The 17,554-nt window shown below is 42.2% G+C and overlaps 2 protein-coding genes across 9 annotated transcripts in view; one reads left to right on the top strand and one right to left on the bottom strand.

Moving 5' to 3' along the window:
- Window positions 1–2,200: 2,200 nt before the first annotated feature.
- Window positions 2,201–8,506, bottom strand: TIFA (TRAF interacting protein with forkhead associated domain). 5 transcript variants are annotated; one of them, XM_090139261.1, is made up of 4 exons: window positions 8,365–8,450; window positions 7,981–8,076; window positions 4,509–4,514; window positions 2,201–4,076 (listed from the first exon to the last, which is right to left on the bottom strand). In XM_090139261.1, the coding sequence occupies exons 1-4, from the start codon at window positions 8,448–8,450 to the stop codon at window positions 3,500–3,502; spliced, it is 765 nt and encodes a 254-aa protein (XP_089995387.1). In that variant the 3' UTR covers window positions 2,201–3,499. The 5 variants fall into 5 exon arrangements, with proteins under 5 accessions (XP_089995387.1, XP_089995386.1, XP_089995384.1 ...); XM_090139260.1 differs by lacking the exons at window positions 4,509–4,514; window positions 7,981–8,076 and adding an exon at window positions 6,472–6,786 and having other exon boundaries at window positions 8,369–8,498; XM_090139258.1 differs by lacking the exons at window positions 4,509–4,514; window positions 8,365–8,450 and adding an exon at window positions 6,472–6,786 and having other exon boundaries at window positions 6,910–8,362.
- ALPK1 (alpha kinase 1) overlaps window positions 8,498–17,554 on the top strand; it is a 43,499-nt gene continuing 34,442 nt past the window's right edge. For 3 of the 4 annotated variants that reach the window (XM_090139250.1, XM_031596935.2, XM_090139251.1), the window contains exon 1: window positions 8,502–8,566. The gene's annotated coding sequence lies outside the window, so the exon portion shown is untranslated. Of the gene's footprint in view, window positions 8,567–17,554 lie in introns of all 4 variants that reach the window. The other variant, XM_090139252.1, reaches the window with a different exon arrangement.

Genomic DNA, 17,554 nt, shown 5'->3' with positions numbered 1-17,554 from the left:
GAGGCTAAATATAATGATAGGGAGGTCTGAAAGTTCACTGAAACAACAGCTTGCAAATTTTGTGCTGTATAACAGAGGGTGGAAATTGCCATAGAAACATATTCAAGATGGGGAAGAAAAAAATCATTCTGCAAAATCCAGTCTCATCGTGCCTGCCTCACTTTGTTTTTATGTGAGTCACCTTCATTTTAGATGTGAAATTATATTTAAGAATAGCCTGATGTAAAGATGTTCCTAAGGTCTTGAAATTTCTTGGAAGGTGTCTGTATTTATTGAGACCATATGTACTGATATTTTCTTTTGTTAGCATACACTTTAATAACTAGTGTGTGGTAGAGATATTCATCAGGTGGGTGTGTGTCTGGAGCACACCTCATCATTTCCAGTATTTTTTAGTTGACTGCTACTACAGAATCAATGCATATAATTTATCCACAATACCAATTTTTGTGTTTGTTTTCAGGAAAACAAACATTTTTACTGTTTTGGGGGGATCATAATAGAAGTGAGCCTTGTCACTGCTTTCCTGGGATCATCTGTGTGAGAGAGACTGTGAGAGACTGTGCTGGTTTTTGACATTCTAGCTTAAGAAGGCACCTGTACAATGGTTCCTCTAATTTTCTCTATTAAGATGACCATCTTTGTATTTTACAGGTATATAAATATTACAACAGTTGAGACTCTTTTTGGTGGTGATACGAATTTAGAATGGCTGTCGTGGAGGCTGCTCAAGGTACATACCAGAGGACCATAATGCTGGTTATTGAAATTTTCACAACTGCTGTTTAATGCCTGGTCTACTGACCTCTGAATTCCATGGGAATGTTTCCAGTGAGCTTTTAATTGGGCCTAAAGAGCTTTCAGCAGTGGCAAAGTCAATAAAACAGTGTAGTTCATCACGAGATAAACCAAGCTACAGGAAGGTAAGTGCTAAAACGCTGGTACCTGTGCATCTAGTCTTGCTGCTCACATGCAGTAATGCACTTGCTTTTTTATATTATCACAGGAAGAAGGTTTGGAAAATATTAATCATTCATTTTCCATTCCCCAGGCCAATATTTTCTGCTGGTTCCCAGAGGTGTGCTATGGACTGTGCCACTCCAGACTTACGGCTAGCCGCAGAGCCCCTCTGTTCAGTGTGAATGCAAAACCTTCTGAGATGCAGCACTGAACTCCACAGAACAGACAAAAGATTTTCCTGAGGTCAGTAGGTGGTAAAAACTTCTGTCTATATATTGAGCCTGAAAAGTTGTGATTGGGGTTGTCTTTTTTTTTTTTTTTCTGTGGGTAACTGCAGAGAAAGTATAAGCAATGAATACAATCAGTGCTGGAGGCTGATGTCCTGTATGGCAGGGCCAGCGTATAGGAATTGTGTAACACTGTTTAGCAGTAGTACTAGCAACCTGATTTTGAGGACCCAAGCAGTACAAAACAAGAACTTGCATGTCACCATGCAATCATTTAAAAGCGTTCATAAGAACAAAGCTGTTCCTTGGGAATGCAGAACACTCCCTTTTCCCTCAGCCACTTGCCAAATTAATGAACTTAAGAAATCTCATGTGTTTTATATGAGAGGTTGATTCCACATTAAAGCTGTTAAATATAAGAGCTTCTTGCAGATGTGTTTTCATCTTGTTCCTTTTCTGAACAGTTTGCATTTGTAGGCTATTTGCCACTCTCTCTAATTAGAGAGTAGGAAGACTCACATCAAAAGCGTATGGAAGCCAAGCAGCCAGTGGCACTGGGTCTGGTGACCTGGTGATTCCTGCTGGGTTGGTTTTGTTAGGCTGACGGGCTGGCCTGATAGAGGCATTGGTGCTGAGAGGTGTCAGCTGAATTTTGCATTGCACATCCAGCCTAATGACTGTAAGAGGGGTGAGTATTAGAGGTTAGTTCAACAGGTGGAAAATTTGTCAACGAGGCATTTTTTTTTGCAAGGGTGAAACAGACAAATGAAATCCCATGAAAACTTGGGTTTGGTCTCATTGCCCTTCCACAAACTTCTTTCACTTGTGATTGTTTCCACTAATCTTGGATTATGTTGTGGTTTTCTTGTATTGTAACGACTAATGTTGAAATACTTTCCTAGTGTTGGGGAAGTTAGAGGGAACAGTTGATATCCAGTTAAATGTAAGCCTGACTCTAGGACTCCTCAGACAGATGTGTGTGGGAACAGGAGCAGTATGTAGCAGAGGTTTACTCTGTACTGGATTACAGAGCTTAGAGGTTGGAAGTAGTTTAAAGTTGAAAGGTGTTCTGCTAAATGTCTAGGATAATTTAGTTATTCAGTAGATGTTAATGCTTGAGGGTAAGATAGATAACTCTTAAAAGTGCTTTGTTCTGAGCCCTTCCGGTGTGTCTTTCAAGCAGTCTAAAACACTTGACAAAACGGAAGTGCTAATGAAATGCTGAGCCCCCAACAAAAATTTAACTAAACCTATGTGAGAAAAACTTAACTGAAAATAAAATTATAAGAGACTAAAGTAGGTGTGGCATGGGGAGAGAGAGAATAGGGAGAAAACTCACAAAGCATTTTAGTTAACTCTTCGACCAGCATCACTTTTAGAATATTGCTGGTGGATTGTCCTGGATGTCATTTTATTCACATAAGCCTTTTTACTTTATAGCTGCAGAAGACAACAAACCTTTACTGAACAACCAAATGCTTTATTACAAAATCTAGCTGGATCTTTACATAATGTTATATGTTTATTTACGTTCACAAACTAAAACAGCTTACTTGCAAAAAAAAAAAAAAAAACCAACATATTTTTCATCTATTTAAAAATATTAGAAAAATCTCTGTGCAAAGTCAATAAAAACATTAACTTAAAAATGCTATCCTTACAAAGTGCTTCTAAGCTGCAAAATCTGGGAAGTTACAACCTAGGCTTGAAAATACTGTTCAGAATTTAATGTCAAAAGCAAAACAAAGTATAACAAATGCAGTGAGACGTGACTCTACGTGACCCCTCCGTAGTTAACCAGTACAGGGGCTAGGACATTGTTCTGCTTGCATAAAATATTAACGCTTGCTAAATATACCTTTTAGGCATGCAGTCACAGTTTTGAATTGAATATGCTGCCATGGACTTAAGTGATCCCTCTCACATCTTTGTGTAATGAACAAAGAGCACGAGCACGTATGCCCTGACAAACACAATGTCAGACACGCTGTTTTTGTTCAACAAAGTAATGTCCTGGTGTGAGAAGTTTTGCCTCAAAGCTTGTCCAGCAGCCCTCATCTGAGATTAATAAGTCAGTTGACAGCATTTGGCGTCTGGCTGCCTTAATCTTCCTCCAAGTATATATATGTCGAACCACCTCCTCCTGTAATTGGATCAAGACACCTGGTATGTCTGGATGGGAAATAGTGTGTAAGGAAACTGATATACAGCAGTGAGAACCATTAGAAACAGTGGGTGAGATGATCGCTTTCAGCTCTTGAAGTTGTGCAGGCTTCACATGTTCAAAAACTCATCCAGCCTCCTCCTTGCTGCTAGCATGACTCATTTTCATCAATCTCTATGGGTCTTTTGTCATGGGAAGGAGACAATGAAGGGAAAATGCCTTTCTCAGGTATGGGTTGCAGAGATGGCAGGCAAGTTTCTTGTAAGATTGGCACTTTAGCCAAGTGTAAGTGAGTCTCAAAATAATCCATGGCCTCTCCTTCTTGAATCTCTGCTAAAATCTGGTAGTCTCCAAAACAAATGATACACTTCCATGGCAAATCAATTTTGTTTAAGTAACCCAGTTCTGTTTGGTCTACCGTCAGCTTTGTTTTCTTGCTCATGTTCTTTATCTCAAAACAAAATTCTGAGCTGTTAAGTTTTCTGTAGAACTGCAGTGAAAACTGGATCCGAGAAACACGAGTATCCACTAAGTTATAATGGCAGACATTAGAATCACGGCCAAACTTGGCCGTTTCATCTGCCCTGACCTGTTCTCGCTTACAGAAATTCAAGCAACGAAACATCATCTTGTCTTGCTGGCAGGGATGGTAAAATGTCATGTGGAGGCACGTTGCTGTTTCTTCAGTTTCATCTTCTTCAAAAGAGGTCATGTTGAAATGAGTCCTCAAAAATACAAGAAAAAGTAAAGTCACAGCATGAAATCACTGTAGAACCAAATAAATTGTCCTGTCTACTACCATTATTTAATGGCTGTATCTATTTCCTAGAGAATAGGCTGACAACAAACCTAAGTAAAGCACTGGAACAAAGAGTGGGAGTTGAGCACGCCCTATCCATGATAACCATCATTTCCTGCCACTCTGCTGAAGACTTGATGGGGGGCCAAGTGGCAGATTACCCTGTGCTAACCCCTTCCCAACAGTTAATCTCCTGCCTGCTGTCATGGACTCTGAAGACCACACATGACTGTAAATGCCTACAACAAGTTCATCATGAGGACCTCACAGGTAGGTTTATCTCTGAAAAATAGATGGCACTTTACAGTGACAGTAAGACTGGCTCTATGGGCTTACAAAGGAGAGATAGTAGCACAACCTGTGTCTCTGCACACTGCTTTACAGTGTATTCCTTTGTCTAGACATCAGCCAACTTGTACAAATGCCGTCTGACTGTAAGAACTGATATTTCAAATGTGAATAAAGTAGTATTTTTTCTATCTCTAAAGAGAGTTTGCCTCTTTTATGAAACCAAATACAATGGTTAGAAATGATTTGATGTGGCAGTTTGTAAAATGAATGCAAAAGCTAGAATATCAGAGACCCAGGAGAAGAATTGTCACCCATTCTGGGAATTTCCCTGTAGCCTACTGGAAAGTCCCAGCTCTCTGCAGAAGTATGTTTGCAAGAAAGACATTGAGGCCCTGGAGCGGGATTCAAAGAAGGGCAACAAAGCTGGTGAGGGGGCTGGAGCACAGGCCTTATGAGGAGCGGTGGAAGGAGCTGGGATTGTTCAGTCTGGAGAAAAGGAGGCTGAGAGGAGACCTTATTGCTCTCTATAACTACCTGAAGGGAGGTTGTAGTGAGCTGGGGGTCGGCCTCTTCACTCATGTAACTAGTGGTAGAACTAGAGGGAATGGCTTCAAGCTGCACCAGGGGAGATTTAGGCTGAATGTTAGGAAATACTACTTTTCTGAAAGAGTGGTCAGGCACTGGAATGGGCTGCCCAGGAAAGTGGTGGAGTCACCGACCCTGGAGGTGTTCAAGGAATGTTTGGTTTTTGTGTTGAGGGACATTGTTAGGTGGGTACTATTGGTGATAGGTGGATGGTTGGACTGGATGATCTTGAAGTTCTTTTCCAACCTTGGTGATTCTGTGAGAAGTACTAAACTAGATACCAAAATAAGTAAGCAAGCTTTATCAGGGTGTTTTGGGTTTGTTTGTTTGTTTGGAAAAGGTTTTGAAATGCAGCACAGAGTTACTTAAGAACTACATTCTGTTTAAAAATCTGAGTAACAGCAGCACATCCTGATATAAATCTGTGAAGCACTGGAGTCTGGTCCTTTGTAAGTGCAAGTCCAGTATTTTCCTGCACTGGAACTTAGTCTGAAGAAGGAGAAGACTATGTACTTAAAGTGGGAACCTAAGAATGAGCTCTGTTGCTAGCCAGAGAAATGTTATTAAACAGCATTATTTGTAAGCTGCCGTTTAACTGCAAATATACAGTGCATATGCTTTGTGTTTCTCCTAGAACTCTAAGCTGTCTCACCAGCTCTGTTCTCTGAATCATGCTGGATAAATCTTACGAAGTAAGCTGTTGTTTTATGGGTAGCTGAATCATCGCTGCTTATTCTGACTTCTTGTTTGTAAGGGCATATTATACCACTGTAAGTAAGTTCCAAGCAAAATATGTGGTTTATCAGCATGCCTATCTACTGGAATCTCTTCCTTCCCTGACCTTTAGCACAATAACAGCAGCAGTTCTGACACAGGAATATAGCTACTACAGCTTGCTTAGCTAAGTAGGCTACGAAAGTGCTTCTGCCAAGCATGGATATTTAGAGAAATATAAAACTTCAAGCAGATCTCAAAGCTCACTTGAAAACCAAATTGAGCATATGATATATGCTTTTGACAAAGTATGAAGACATTGTGGTGGCAGACTGTTCCTTTGTCATCTGTGAGATATGCTTCCATGGCATCTGCATCCATCCCTTGTTCCAGCAGTATGCTTCAGCCCCAGGGACCTGGGCACAGCTCTGTGTGAAGGAGAGTGAACTGTTGCTTTCTGTGCTCTTTTGTACCCTTGTCACTGTTTCACTCCAGTAAGAGATGTGAAACGTTACACAAGGTCAGCTTTGGCTAGAGGGAAAGCTAAAGGCTTTGGGGAAACCACATCATTTCACTGAGTTCATAAGTCTGTCTATTTCTACAGACAGAAACAGTTCTCTGTCTTAAGTTCTGGGCTGAGTTTGGTGCCAAATTACTGCTAAAGGAGTTTATTAGATTGTATGGCACAGCAGAAAGATTTTGAAGGATACTATCCAGAGAAGGAAACTTACCGTAGTTAGAAGCAAAGATTTTTTCTGCAACTGTAAGATAGTCCCTTGTAGCGCTGTTGTCTGTACCTTCATTTGAGTCAAGATTTTACCTCTTTCCTTTCTCACAGCATCATCTCTTTCAGTGTACACCACTGTCCCCATTTTAAGAGAGAGGAAAGTGACGCTGAGAGTTAAGAACAAGCCTGCCTAACTTGAGAAGCCATAGCACTCCAATTTGAGTTAACTGCTTGTTCAATGGTGATACCTTTACCGTCAAGCTGGAGTTCAGGGCACACTGCCTGTTTGCTTCTGTAGACGCAAACATAAATTCTCAGCCTGAATACAAAGGAAAAAAAAAAAAGGTACATCCACTTTGTTTTTTTGCCTTTTGTTTTAAATAAGCCACCAATATCAGGGTGCTGTGGAAGGCTTTCAAGGATAATACATAAACATGGCTACCCTTTCTGCCTCCAGGAACGTAGGCAGCAGTCTCTACCAGCAACGAGGGACAAGGGCAGGAGGCCAGCAGTCAGCAGGTTGCTTTTCAGCCTCTGATCATTCCTGGACAGGTTTGTCCTGTGTGGTTGGTGTCTTAGGTGCCTAACACAGACAATAGTCCATTATCACCAAATTAATATGTATTGCACAGGTGTGTACAAAGAGCAACCATCTCCAGGCAGGTGTACCTCTGAGAGCTTGTAACTTTGGGGTGCTCAGTATCCGCAGCCTTAGCCTTGTTAAAATGATATTTGCTGTATTTACAAGAGAACACACTGAAAGTGCTGCTCACTCTCAGTCCCGCACGTACACAGAGTGCCTGTGGGGCAGCACAGATGCTGCTCAGTCTTGCAGCCACCAGACGCAGCTATTGTGAGGAGAGGCACATCCCAAAGTTTAGATGCAATGCAGCCATCTATTCCACAAGACACTGAAGGAAACCCAAGCTGAGCAGCACAGGGGCAGGGAGGGAGAGGCTGTGGAGCTGCTCTGCACACAAGTACTGGAGTTGTTTTTCCAATAAGCATAAGGAGTTCAGCTTTGTCTGAGGTCATCTAACGTCCTCAAACCAGCAGTCAAGCTGCTGACCAGATCTACATGCTCCAAGGCTTGTGGGTTTGACTTTTGGAAGAATTCAAGTAGTTTCAGTTTTATGCCCCTCCCCTTCAAGAACATTTTGAAGGGTAATAGCATATAGTAACTACAAGGCATGTTTTCGACATAACTGGTAACATTTTAAAATTAAGCATTTACAAGTATTTGGTTATTTCCTTGTGCTTTAAGCAATGCCGTTAGGAAAGACAGCGCTCACTGCTCCTAGGCTGCTGAGCCTGGCTGAGCAGAAAATACCTGTTTGCTAGAATTGCGCGGCAGTGCTGCTGGCTGACAGGAAAAGCGAGCCCTTCACTCCCTCCCTCCCTTCCTGTTTTCCCTACTAAGCAAGGTTACTCCCTCATCCAGAACTGGGGGCAGCACCCATAGCAAAAGGGTTTGAGCTGTTCTTAGTCCCGTGCAGTTCCACATCCTCCTTACCTGCGAAGCGCTGTGGCCCAAAGGTGTTGTGCTCCGCTGAGTACCAAGGCCAGGTGGGATGAGGCTGTGGGCAGCCTGATCTGGCAGGTGGCAGCTCTGCCCGTGGCAGGGGTTGGAATTGGGTGATCTTTAAAACCCTCTCCAACCTAAACCATTCTATGGTTCTCTGATAAATACGGTGAGCTTCAGCTCAAATAAACTGTTTCATTTGCAGCTTCTTTTGTTTACCCAATAATCAAGTAAATCACCTACAGCTTGATAAGTTATTTAGCAATAGCCCTCCCACTATGGCTTTTATCTGCACCCAGTGTCTCTGCTGCATGTGCCCTGCTGCCATTCAGCTGGCTTCGAGAGCAGAGAAGCAGAGGTCCCACCACCACTCACTTACCGAGTGCTGGGCTGCAGCAGGCTGGCTGTGCACACTGTGGCTCACTGCCGTCTGGAAAGCCTGGAGTTGTGCAATGCTGCATGTGCTGCTTCTTGTAACCTCTGCCAGCCCCTCATTTCCGCGTACAGCCTGTTTACAAGAGCATGGCGCAGTGAGAGCTTTCCTGGTGAGGTTATTTTACTGTGTGGAGATATTGAGGTAAGTCCATCCTCTTCCTGCTTATTTTTGCCTAGAAATAGTTAACTATATCTTTCCTGGTAATTTATGAACTTAATATTATGCTATGTGACTTCATTTAGGTGCTGGCTGGGACTGGATTTTCTGCTCCTCTCTTCTCTAAGCTTCGCACTGGCTGAAATGCTGCCAGATTTAGCAAGATGACCTCAGCTTTCCCCTAAGAGTGAAAAATCCCCGGCACTTTCTGCAAAAATAGCTACTTGGTTTACCAGAGTTCATTGCTGCGTTTTTTCCTTTTTTTCCTGTCCAATTGAAATTTCTTTAGTTAAAAGCAAAACTGCAAGTAATTGTGCTGCCAGGCAGCGTGGTGTGGTGGGATCAGGGCCAGCCCTTCTGCTTCATGGTGCCCATGCAAACAACTTCTCCTTTGGGTTTTTTCAGAACCTGTGCAGCTCTCCCCAGGAATGCTTTCCTTTCTGAAGGATGAACATGAGGTTTGACTGCACAGCCAGTCCCTGGACTATAAGGATGGTGTTGGATGTAGAAGTGGGTTGGGGCTGTCCTCACAAGGCAGCCTGCTTTTCCAGTACTGTGTTCATTGCCTTTCCAGTCATAAGGGAGTGGGACTTCTTGAAAAGCCCTGCTCATTATGTCAAGTGTAATGCTTTCTGCTTGTGTACAACTGGCATGGCTTCTCTGTATTGCTCCCAGTTAGCAACCCTAGCTGCCTGGGCTAATTGTGTGTAATGACTAACTACAGGAGGCTGTAATACAGAGGCGCGTTGGGATTGGTTGGTGTGTTGTTTTTTTACAACTTTGGTCTGATCCCTGAGGTTTCAAGTAATTCCACATCCCAAATTTTTTGGGAGATGAAAGCAAATCAGGAAAAAATAGTAGGAACTCTTAATTGCTTTTAGTCATTATCAGTTTCAGAGAAGCTGATAGTTACACTGCAAATATATCTCTTTCTATTTGCGTAGACTCATAGAATCAGAATCATTAAGGTCACGAAAGACCTCTCAAATTATTATTTCATCTACCTACTACCAATATTTTCCCACTAACCCATGTCCCTCAGTGCCATATCTTCACAGTACTTGAACACCTCCAGGGCTGGTGACTCCACCGCATCCCTGGGCAGCCAGTGCTAGAGCCCTACCACTCTTTCTGAGATGGAATTTTAAGGCAATTCATGTTTGTATGTTGTGGGTTGGTGAGTGAAAGGACTCCATTTGGCTACCTGTTCCTACTAGCTCTTCCTGAGTGGCTAAACAGGAAACCTCCCTCTCCAACAAACTTCAGCAGAGTATCCCGACGTGGGGGACTGTTTCTTTCCTTTGATTGCTCTGGCAAACTGTGCAGGTGGCATGGCTGTTCATGATGGCCCTGAGGTGCAGGTAGGGGATACATGTGGGGGCACATCAGTGTTGAGGGAGATAAAATCCCCGCGATGCCCAGCACAGGGTTGCAGGGGGGCCGGTAGGTGGCAATGTTTGACCAGACACCGGGAAATGGCGTTTTCGTGTTGCAAGAGCTGTCGGGACACCTGTAGTTAACGTTAGCAATTTCAGTGATAGCTTCCAGGAGTTCGTTTGGGAAAGGTGTAACAGAACAAATAACAACCTGCAGCGGGGTTCTGCAATTAATTGTTTTGACTTTACAGCAGCAGAGTGTCTCTTGTTCAAAGAGAAGAGAAAAAGTTTCTACTCAAAGGCTTATTTATTTATGAGCTCCTTATTCCAAGTATAAAGCAGGACATTCAGGTGGAGCTCACTGTGAGACCAGATGTGTGCTAGAAAGAGTGGCTTTCACTGACACTTCAGATACTAATTCCAAGAACCACAAGGTGGTGAGGAGGTATTCCAGAGGGAAAAGGGAGTGCAGTTCCCTCTGTATTTTATCTACTACATTGCTCCTTTACTTGGGAAAAAAAAAGAACTCTTGTCATTTCCCATCTCGTTTGATCTGATTAAAGCCCCAGTGAGGGATTCCATTTCAAGGGGACTAGATGGGCTTTACTTACACCTCTCCCCCAGTTTTGTCGTCTCCTTCCTGTTCTTGCACCACGGTTTGTCCTTGATCCTTCTGCCAAGCACATCTTGTTCTAACCCTTCTAGCTTCTGTCATGCCTCTCCTTTGCCTTAATTTCTCTTCCATCCTCCTGCCCCTCTTGCTGTCTGTGACGATGTTCTTTATGCCTTGGAACCCCTTCTTCTTAACAAATGCGTCTCCAGAGGACAGTTTGGGCAGCTATGAGATGGACACTACTGTAACTCCAGATTTTATGGGACAAGAAGAAGACAACACCATAGAGCAGGTGTTTGCTTCTTGCTCAAAATTTAATCTGTAATCCCTAATGTGGAAGAAAAATTGTTAGCTCTTCGCTTTGTCTTTTTTTTAAATTTGGAACAAAGGCTAGGTACTTAAGCATGTTCGAGCATCACATTTTTCAGATTAATGTCTTAATGCATTTCAGTAGAATTGGAAATGAAAAACCATTTGTGTAACAGAAGCATGCTGGGGATGAGTATGCTGTCCACAGCTGCTGAGTATAACTGTGCTCATTTTTCATAGATCTTGAATAAAAGAGTCCCCTACATTTTCTAAAAATAGTTAGGAAGCACTGGGATTTTTTTGTTTGTGAATTCTACCACAGATCTTTGTTAACCAATAATTGGGATTCTGGCTTTCAGATTTTTTGTGTGGTCATTTCCCTACTTCTGTACCTGGAAGACTCTCTACCTTCAACCTTTACTGGTCAAAGTTTTGATTCCTATATAGGGATCTACACTTATACGTCAGTGCACTTTCAGCTGGCATATACATCTCCTCATACTCGTAATTGTGTGGAACCTAGTTCAGACTAAGAAGGTAAAATATATGCTATACAGCATTTCCTTCTGTAATTGTTCCTAGAAGTCTGCCATCTGTGTGTGATTCTGATATTTTCCTAGCTGCAGATAACCCCTCCTTAGGTATCACCTCAGTACTCACCATGATAGTTGTTTTTGACCTTGTCAAATTTTCAAGCTAATTGTGGTCAGTCCTTAAAAAGGCTTACTGAAGAGACGTCTAGGCTGCTGTAGGTAGTGCAGCACGCAACATGACACTCTGGCTTACCTTTGTGCAATAAAGAGCAATAAAGAGTCAGGAAGGGGCAGCCCATCTTTCATATCAAATCTCACACCGATGAGCTAAACAAGAGAAGACTTGGTGCATTATAACCATCAAGTGACGAATTCTTAGTCTTCATAATCTCACTGACCAACTCTGGCCATTAAGAGACCTGACTCACTGTAAGAACTGAAAAAACAGTTCAGGTTTCTTACAAAAATTTCAGCCAAGGAAAGTATGTTCGTTCTTGATTATAACCCTTGCATTTCAGCCTGATGTTCTCTTCTCTTTCTTCTGCTAAATCAGAACTAAATTGTGGAAACTGCCTAAAGCTGGGCTTTCTCAAAGTGGCCAGACATCAGCTCTGATCAAAGATATTGCAATACATTTTTGTGTAGTGGCAATTGTTTTAAACACCCTACTGGGAATTGATAAGATTCTAACAATGATAAAATGTATTTTTCTGCATTAAGTAATCTGTTTTCATTTGTGCTGAAGCAAATCCGTTGGTGCATAAAAACCGTGACAATTGAGTTAGACTCCAGTGAAGCGATTTCACTGAAAGCAAAAGCTTCAGGACTTCCTCCCAAATGCCACATATGTATTCTTCTTTATTCGCAACGAGAGTGGTGTGGTGTTGTGTCCTGGGTATACAGTGACACTTCTAGATTTGCTGGATTTGGATTTTGGATTTGGATTTTGGATGAAATACTATTTTGATAGCAAGGAGTTTAAATATTACCTTCACTGGGGCTGAGGTTTTACCACAGAGACTGGATCTACTCACTCTATCTGATTGCATGCTGTTTCAGTGGAGATGATAGGCACCATGCACAATGCAGACTAAATGTAACCATCCTTTCCAGCTCTCTTTAGAAGCAGTGATTTAATATAGAAAGTTATTTTGAAGAGTTAAAGATAAGCATTAAAATAAACTGCCTTTTGCTGATATTGCCATGCTGATATATAGCAGGAACAGTAGTTCAATGTTTCATGTTTTTCCTTTGAATCTGTATAGATGTTAAAGATTCCATATCCTGGACTGTGTGGCAAGAAAGATACTATTCTGTTATCACACTTTATAGCATTTAAGGACACCCAATTGTAAAAAATGCAGCTTGTCTTGAAGGTGTATGGCACCTTTAATTTTCTTTAAAGATAAGCATGATCCTGTCCAGAACTGTTCTGCCTATGTTGTCTTTGTGTTGTGGAGTTCACTGGCACAATGCAACACTACCCATTTTCCTCTGATGTCAGCTGTAATTGTAGTTTCTGGTCAATCAGTGTGGCATTGTGGCACTGCTCTGTCATCTTCCATCTCCTTCCCATTCTGAGTTATATTGGCAGTCTTAAATAGTGAGCCATAGTAACCTTCTGTATTTCAGAAATCAGTCTGTGAGACAGAGCATCCCTGTGAGCCGTCGTGTGGTTTTTAGGAGATAGGTATTTGTATTACCTCAGGCATATGTGCTCCAGTTACAAACTGTCATTGAGAGATGGTGAAGGCAGCCTTGTACCTCACTTGGGACTAGGGCAATACTGCTCCTTACAAAAAATCTCGGTGATGAAAAACAATAGAATTTCACAGCACAGGGAGCATTGGTTTAGGGGTTTGTGTATAGTCTCACAAGGGAACGCTGTTCAATAGGCTTCAAAGTGATTCAGTCATGGCACAACCGTGGTTGTGGCCACATGTAATATACCCTGTAGCTCTTTAAAGAGGATTAGCCTTAGATCAGGGACAGCATTCATTGCTGGATTTCATGTAAAGTAGAGTATGCTAATGAAATGGTAATGTCTACAGCAAACATTGCATAATATTGTAAACCCTCAAAATTGAGCATTGTGTCATGATATCTCTGCTGGAAGTCAAACTTTTATATTCCGTTTGTTGCTTGGAGAAAAAAGTGAAGTTTTTAGTATCACCACAATCTCTCTATAGTAAATAAAGATCTGGTTTGCAGTCTTACAAATGAAGTTTAAAACAAACATTTGAAAGTAACTTTTCAAACATTGATGAATGCTTTATAACAATGTCCTTGCTCTCCAGCAGAGAGAAAACCCACTGCATCTTAAAACAACTTCATTTGGGTTTTCTGTAACAAGCATGGTCTTGGTTCAATACTGCATCCCTGCCCTGCCTGCCTTTCTGTGGCTCTAGATGGTACGTTTGGGCTTATATGTGTGCCAGCATCAGTCTTACAGAGATGCAATATTTCTTGTAAAGATTTCTGAGCCATTTCGTATTTTAAAGGCAGTTTCTGTCTATACATTAGCTTTCACTGGCAGTCCAGTAGTCTTGATGTGACTCTCCTCCAGTTTTATGCTAATTTTACGTGGTACATATGTTTAAAAAGCTCCAAAACTTCAAGGGAACCAGAAATTCAAACTGTCAGTCTTGAGATGTCGCAAGGGATTTTATTTGTAGAAGGTCTTGAATACCTCTGAGAAATCCATTCTTCTGTGAGCACTGGGCCTCCTCTGTTGAGTTTTCTGTGTTGAGGAATCCACTGTTATTGCATTAATGCACTGTACGGTGTTTATTTTGCCTGGATTTATCTTCATATTTGGTGCTGTGCATGTGTATGCTTCCTAGGACATGTGGCATCCCAATAGGTGACTGTGACCTGGGCTTTGACCCCAAAGCAGCACATTCAAAAATGTGCCCCATATAAAACACAGTGAGAGACTTCAGGTACCCCAACAGGCCATTTTGCTTCCATGATGACTTGAAGTGCCTCCTCCCCATGTGCTGATGAAAACTTTTGGGAAGAAGATGCTTCTGGCTCCCTTTCCAAACTATCAGTTTTCCTTGCTTATTAGTTTTCACCTGGCACAACTCCATAGTTTAGGATTTTGTTGCTTTAAGGTTCTTTTTTTATTGGTGATGGTGGCTTGCTTTATTTATCTATTTCTTATTTTGGTGTTTGGAAGGTTCTTTCTCTATAGACATAGAGGGGTGGTGATACATATTCATGAAAGAGAAGTCCTCCTGGCCCTTGCTCACACTGACAAAGACTCGGCTGTTTCACACGGCAAGCTGTGCAGAATTGTGTGGGGCCTGCCTGACCAGATTAGAGCAAACAGCAAGCTTATTCCTCCCGTCGTTAGGCCTCGCCTGCCTAACAATTTCCCCAATTGTCATTTTGACAAGGCTGTCATTAGATGATGGCTTCTTTTGGCCATTTTCAGATAAAGATAATTTCCTTAACTTCCATTTTATTTGACAACAAGTAGTTTGTGAGAGAAAGGAAGTGCTTCAGTGGTTTATGGATTAAGGGTTTGTCACTTCAAAGGCATCTTTGATCTAAAAATATGTGCTGTACCAAATTCATTATGTCTTTTTTTTTTTTTTTTTTTTGGACTTTATAATTTATTGATCTGCCCCTCAATTATTCCCTTTTTTGGCATCCCCTAGTAGCACACAACAGAGCAGAGATGAGGGGAAAGAGCCCAAATGGCACCTCTGGGAAGTCACCATTAGGACAAAACAACAGGTGCTTTGCATGGGCACCACGCTCCAGCCCCACAGCCATGCCTGCCTGGTGCCCACGCTGTTGGGTGTCAGGCCTGGTTATCAGCTGGGACAAGGCAGATTGTGTGTGGTAGGGAGAGGATTCAGGCCTGGCTACGTCATGGCAGCACCTGGCAGAGGTGGCTCTGCCATCAGGGCGGGCTTGTGCCAGCAGGATTCATGCCTGAGTGCAGCTGTTGCTGTGGGGGACTGGGGTGTACTGGGAGGGTACAGGGCTGGGGATGGGCTCCTTAATGCCCAGCTTGGCTGTGGGAGGCACTGAGTGCACTTTGTACCCATTTCTGTGTTTAGTGCGGATAGAACTCTGTTGTTCTATCCATGTAAATCCATCGCTGCAGCCCATTACTTTAGTCTCACAGGCTTAGCCAAGGCTGGGATTTGTCCCGTATCCATATTAATATCCTTTCTAATTACCTCAGTGCTTTCTGTTGTGCTGCCTTGCATTGCACCCGGGCAGATAACTGTCCCCTTGCTGCTGGAGGCTGTTCTTGATCCCATTTCTAAACAGAAGCACTTCTGCTCAGCACTGACTGGGGTAGCTGTGTAGAGGCTGCCTTTTTTTTTCCCTTTTGCCTGCTAATTGGCTGAGACCACCAGAATTTGGAGGACACAGATGTCACTGATAGTTTGCCTAGGGAGCACATTCATGCCCATCTGTTGCAGTCTAGAAGGCTGTTCATATATCCACAAGGCCTTCATTTAATTCTTGTCAGAAAGTAATGTAAATCCAGTTTACCTCAGAGGTCACAGCCAAGATTTATGCCAATGAGCCCCCTGCAATTTACACACACTGTAGTTGTATAGGATGAAAAGAAAGCCTTTCATGTTGGTGCATATTAACAAGAAAGCTTGCCTTAGGAGAGGCTCTTTGATTGAGGTTCTTCCTTATTTTAATACAGCCAATGTCGGTTTGTATATCCAGCTTTATCGAAAGAAAACATCTCATCTTTAAGCCAGAGAAGGAAAATAAATAAATAAATAAATCCACTAGCAAATGAATTCTGCTGTTGTTTGGTTATCATCTTGTCTCTCTCATGTGGCAGAGCCTCCGCGCGCTTGCAAGCAAGGTAAACGCTCTAGGAAAGCACAAATGTGTGTATACTGAAGCAGGGAACCAGATTTTCTTTCTATAGAGGGTAATATTAAGTCAGTTGGTGAAACCTTTGGTGTGAGACTAAATCATTTTAAGCAAGTTTTCCGTTTTTTCTCAAGTCACCAAATCTGATAACAAAGCTGAGCCTGTTATTTGGGGCACAGGTAATGGGAAGGGTTGCAGAAAGCGTCTGCACAAATCCATGGGATGGGGAGCAGCTGAGGGTGCCCTGGACTTGTGTGCTCACTGCTATGTGCTGAGGGGAAAATAAATGTTCAGGCTCTCTCTTATTGACAGAAACTGATAGTTGCTTGGAAAAGCTGGCATAGAAAATATCGCACAAGGATGGATCAGGGTGTGCAAATGGGTTTCAGAGTTGGTACCCCTATGAGGATGCTCTTTTCATGTGTAGTAGTTCTATGCCAAGGGGTGTTACTGCTAAAGCAAGCTATTCCCTCCTGGTAGATGCAAAAATCTCAGCCAGACCGCCTCACTGCAGGTACAGAGAACGTGGGCTTTCTTCTTAGCCTGACCAGTGGGTTTTGCTTTTGGTCCATGCTTTCAAATGTTACAGGCATGATGATCAGGATCACTGGCACTGTATCATAATGACTGGAGTGGTTTGGGATTAGGAGGGAGGAGAGCAAGGCGTTGCTGCCATCTAAATTAAAACAGGACTCATACTCTAAGTTCCAGTGTAGCACTTAAAATAATTAAAATGTTTATTTGAAAGTCAAAACAGCCTCAGTCATAAATAACTATCCAGTCCTCAATTGATTGTGTTGAGTCCCAACTGAGCACTCTGGGAATAAGGTTGATTTGCTCCCTGTTGGGATTAATCCATAAATGTAGCCTCTGCGTGGAACTCATCAGGTCTTTGCTTCTTCTTCATTAGTCTCCCTGGAATTGGAGGGTAGCCTGAGTAAGATGGAAATTAGAATAATATATTTTCAGAGAGAAAAGCTCTGATGATCTCTAATTTGTGTTTCAGGACAATAATGCTGTGGAAAATTTCCTAAATAATTTTGTCTGAGAAACAAATGGTTGTTATGCTTACTGTATTGAGTGCATCAATTACATCTTCGCTTTACTTGAGCCTCTGACATTAACTTTAATTTTAAACTGGCCCAACTGACTCCCAGACTCCCTCCTATCCACAGTATAACTTAAAAAATTCCTTTATCTTGACAGACCTTTTGGTCTTATAGCCCAAGGGCACCGAAGAGTCACAGTATGGCCCATTTCTTATTGAAGAGATCATTTCTCT

This window comes from Phasianus colchicus, chromosome 4 (genome assembly GCF_987193195.1).
Source record: "Phasianus colchicus chromosome 4, bPhaCol1.hap1.1, whole genome shotgun sequence".
Lineage (NCBI taxonomy): Eukaryota > Metazoa > Chordata > Aves > Galliformes > Phasianidae > Phasianus > Phasianus colchicus.
Note: the sequence above shows the minus strand (reverse complement) of the source record. Positions and strands in the feature narration are given on the sequence as shown.

Excerpts from the sequence above, each read along its gene's own strand:
- TIFA (XM_090139261.1), bottom strand. The coding sequence starts at position 8,450 with ATGCAGCATTGCACAACTCCAGGCTTTCCAGACGGCAGTGAGCCACAG. Across the intron at positions 8,077-8,364 it reads TGCAGCCCAGCACTCGGTAA|AGCTGCCACCTGCCAGATCA; the intron begins GTGAGTGGTGGT and ends TGCCACGGGCAG.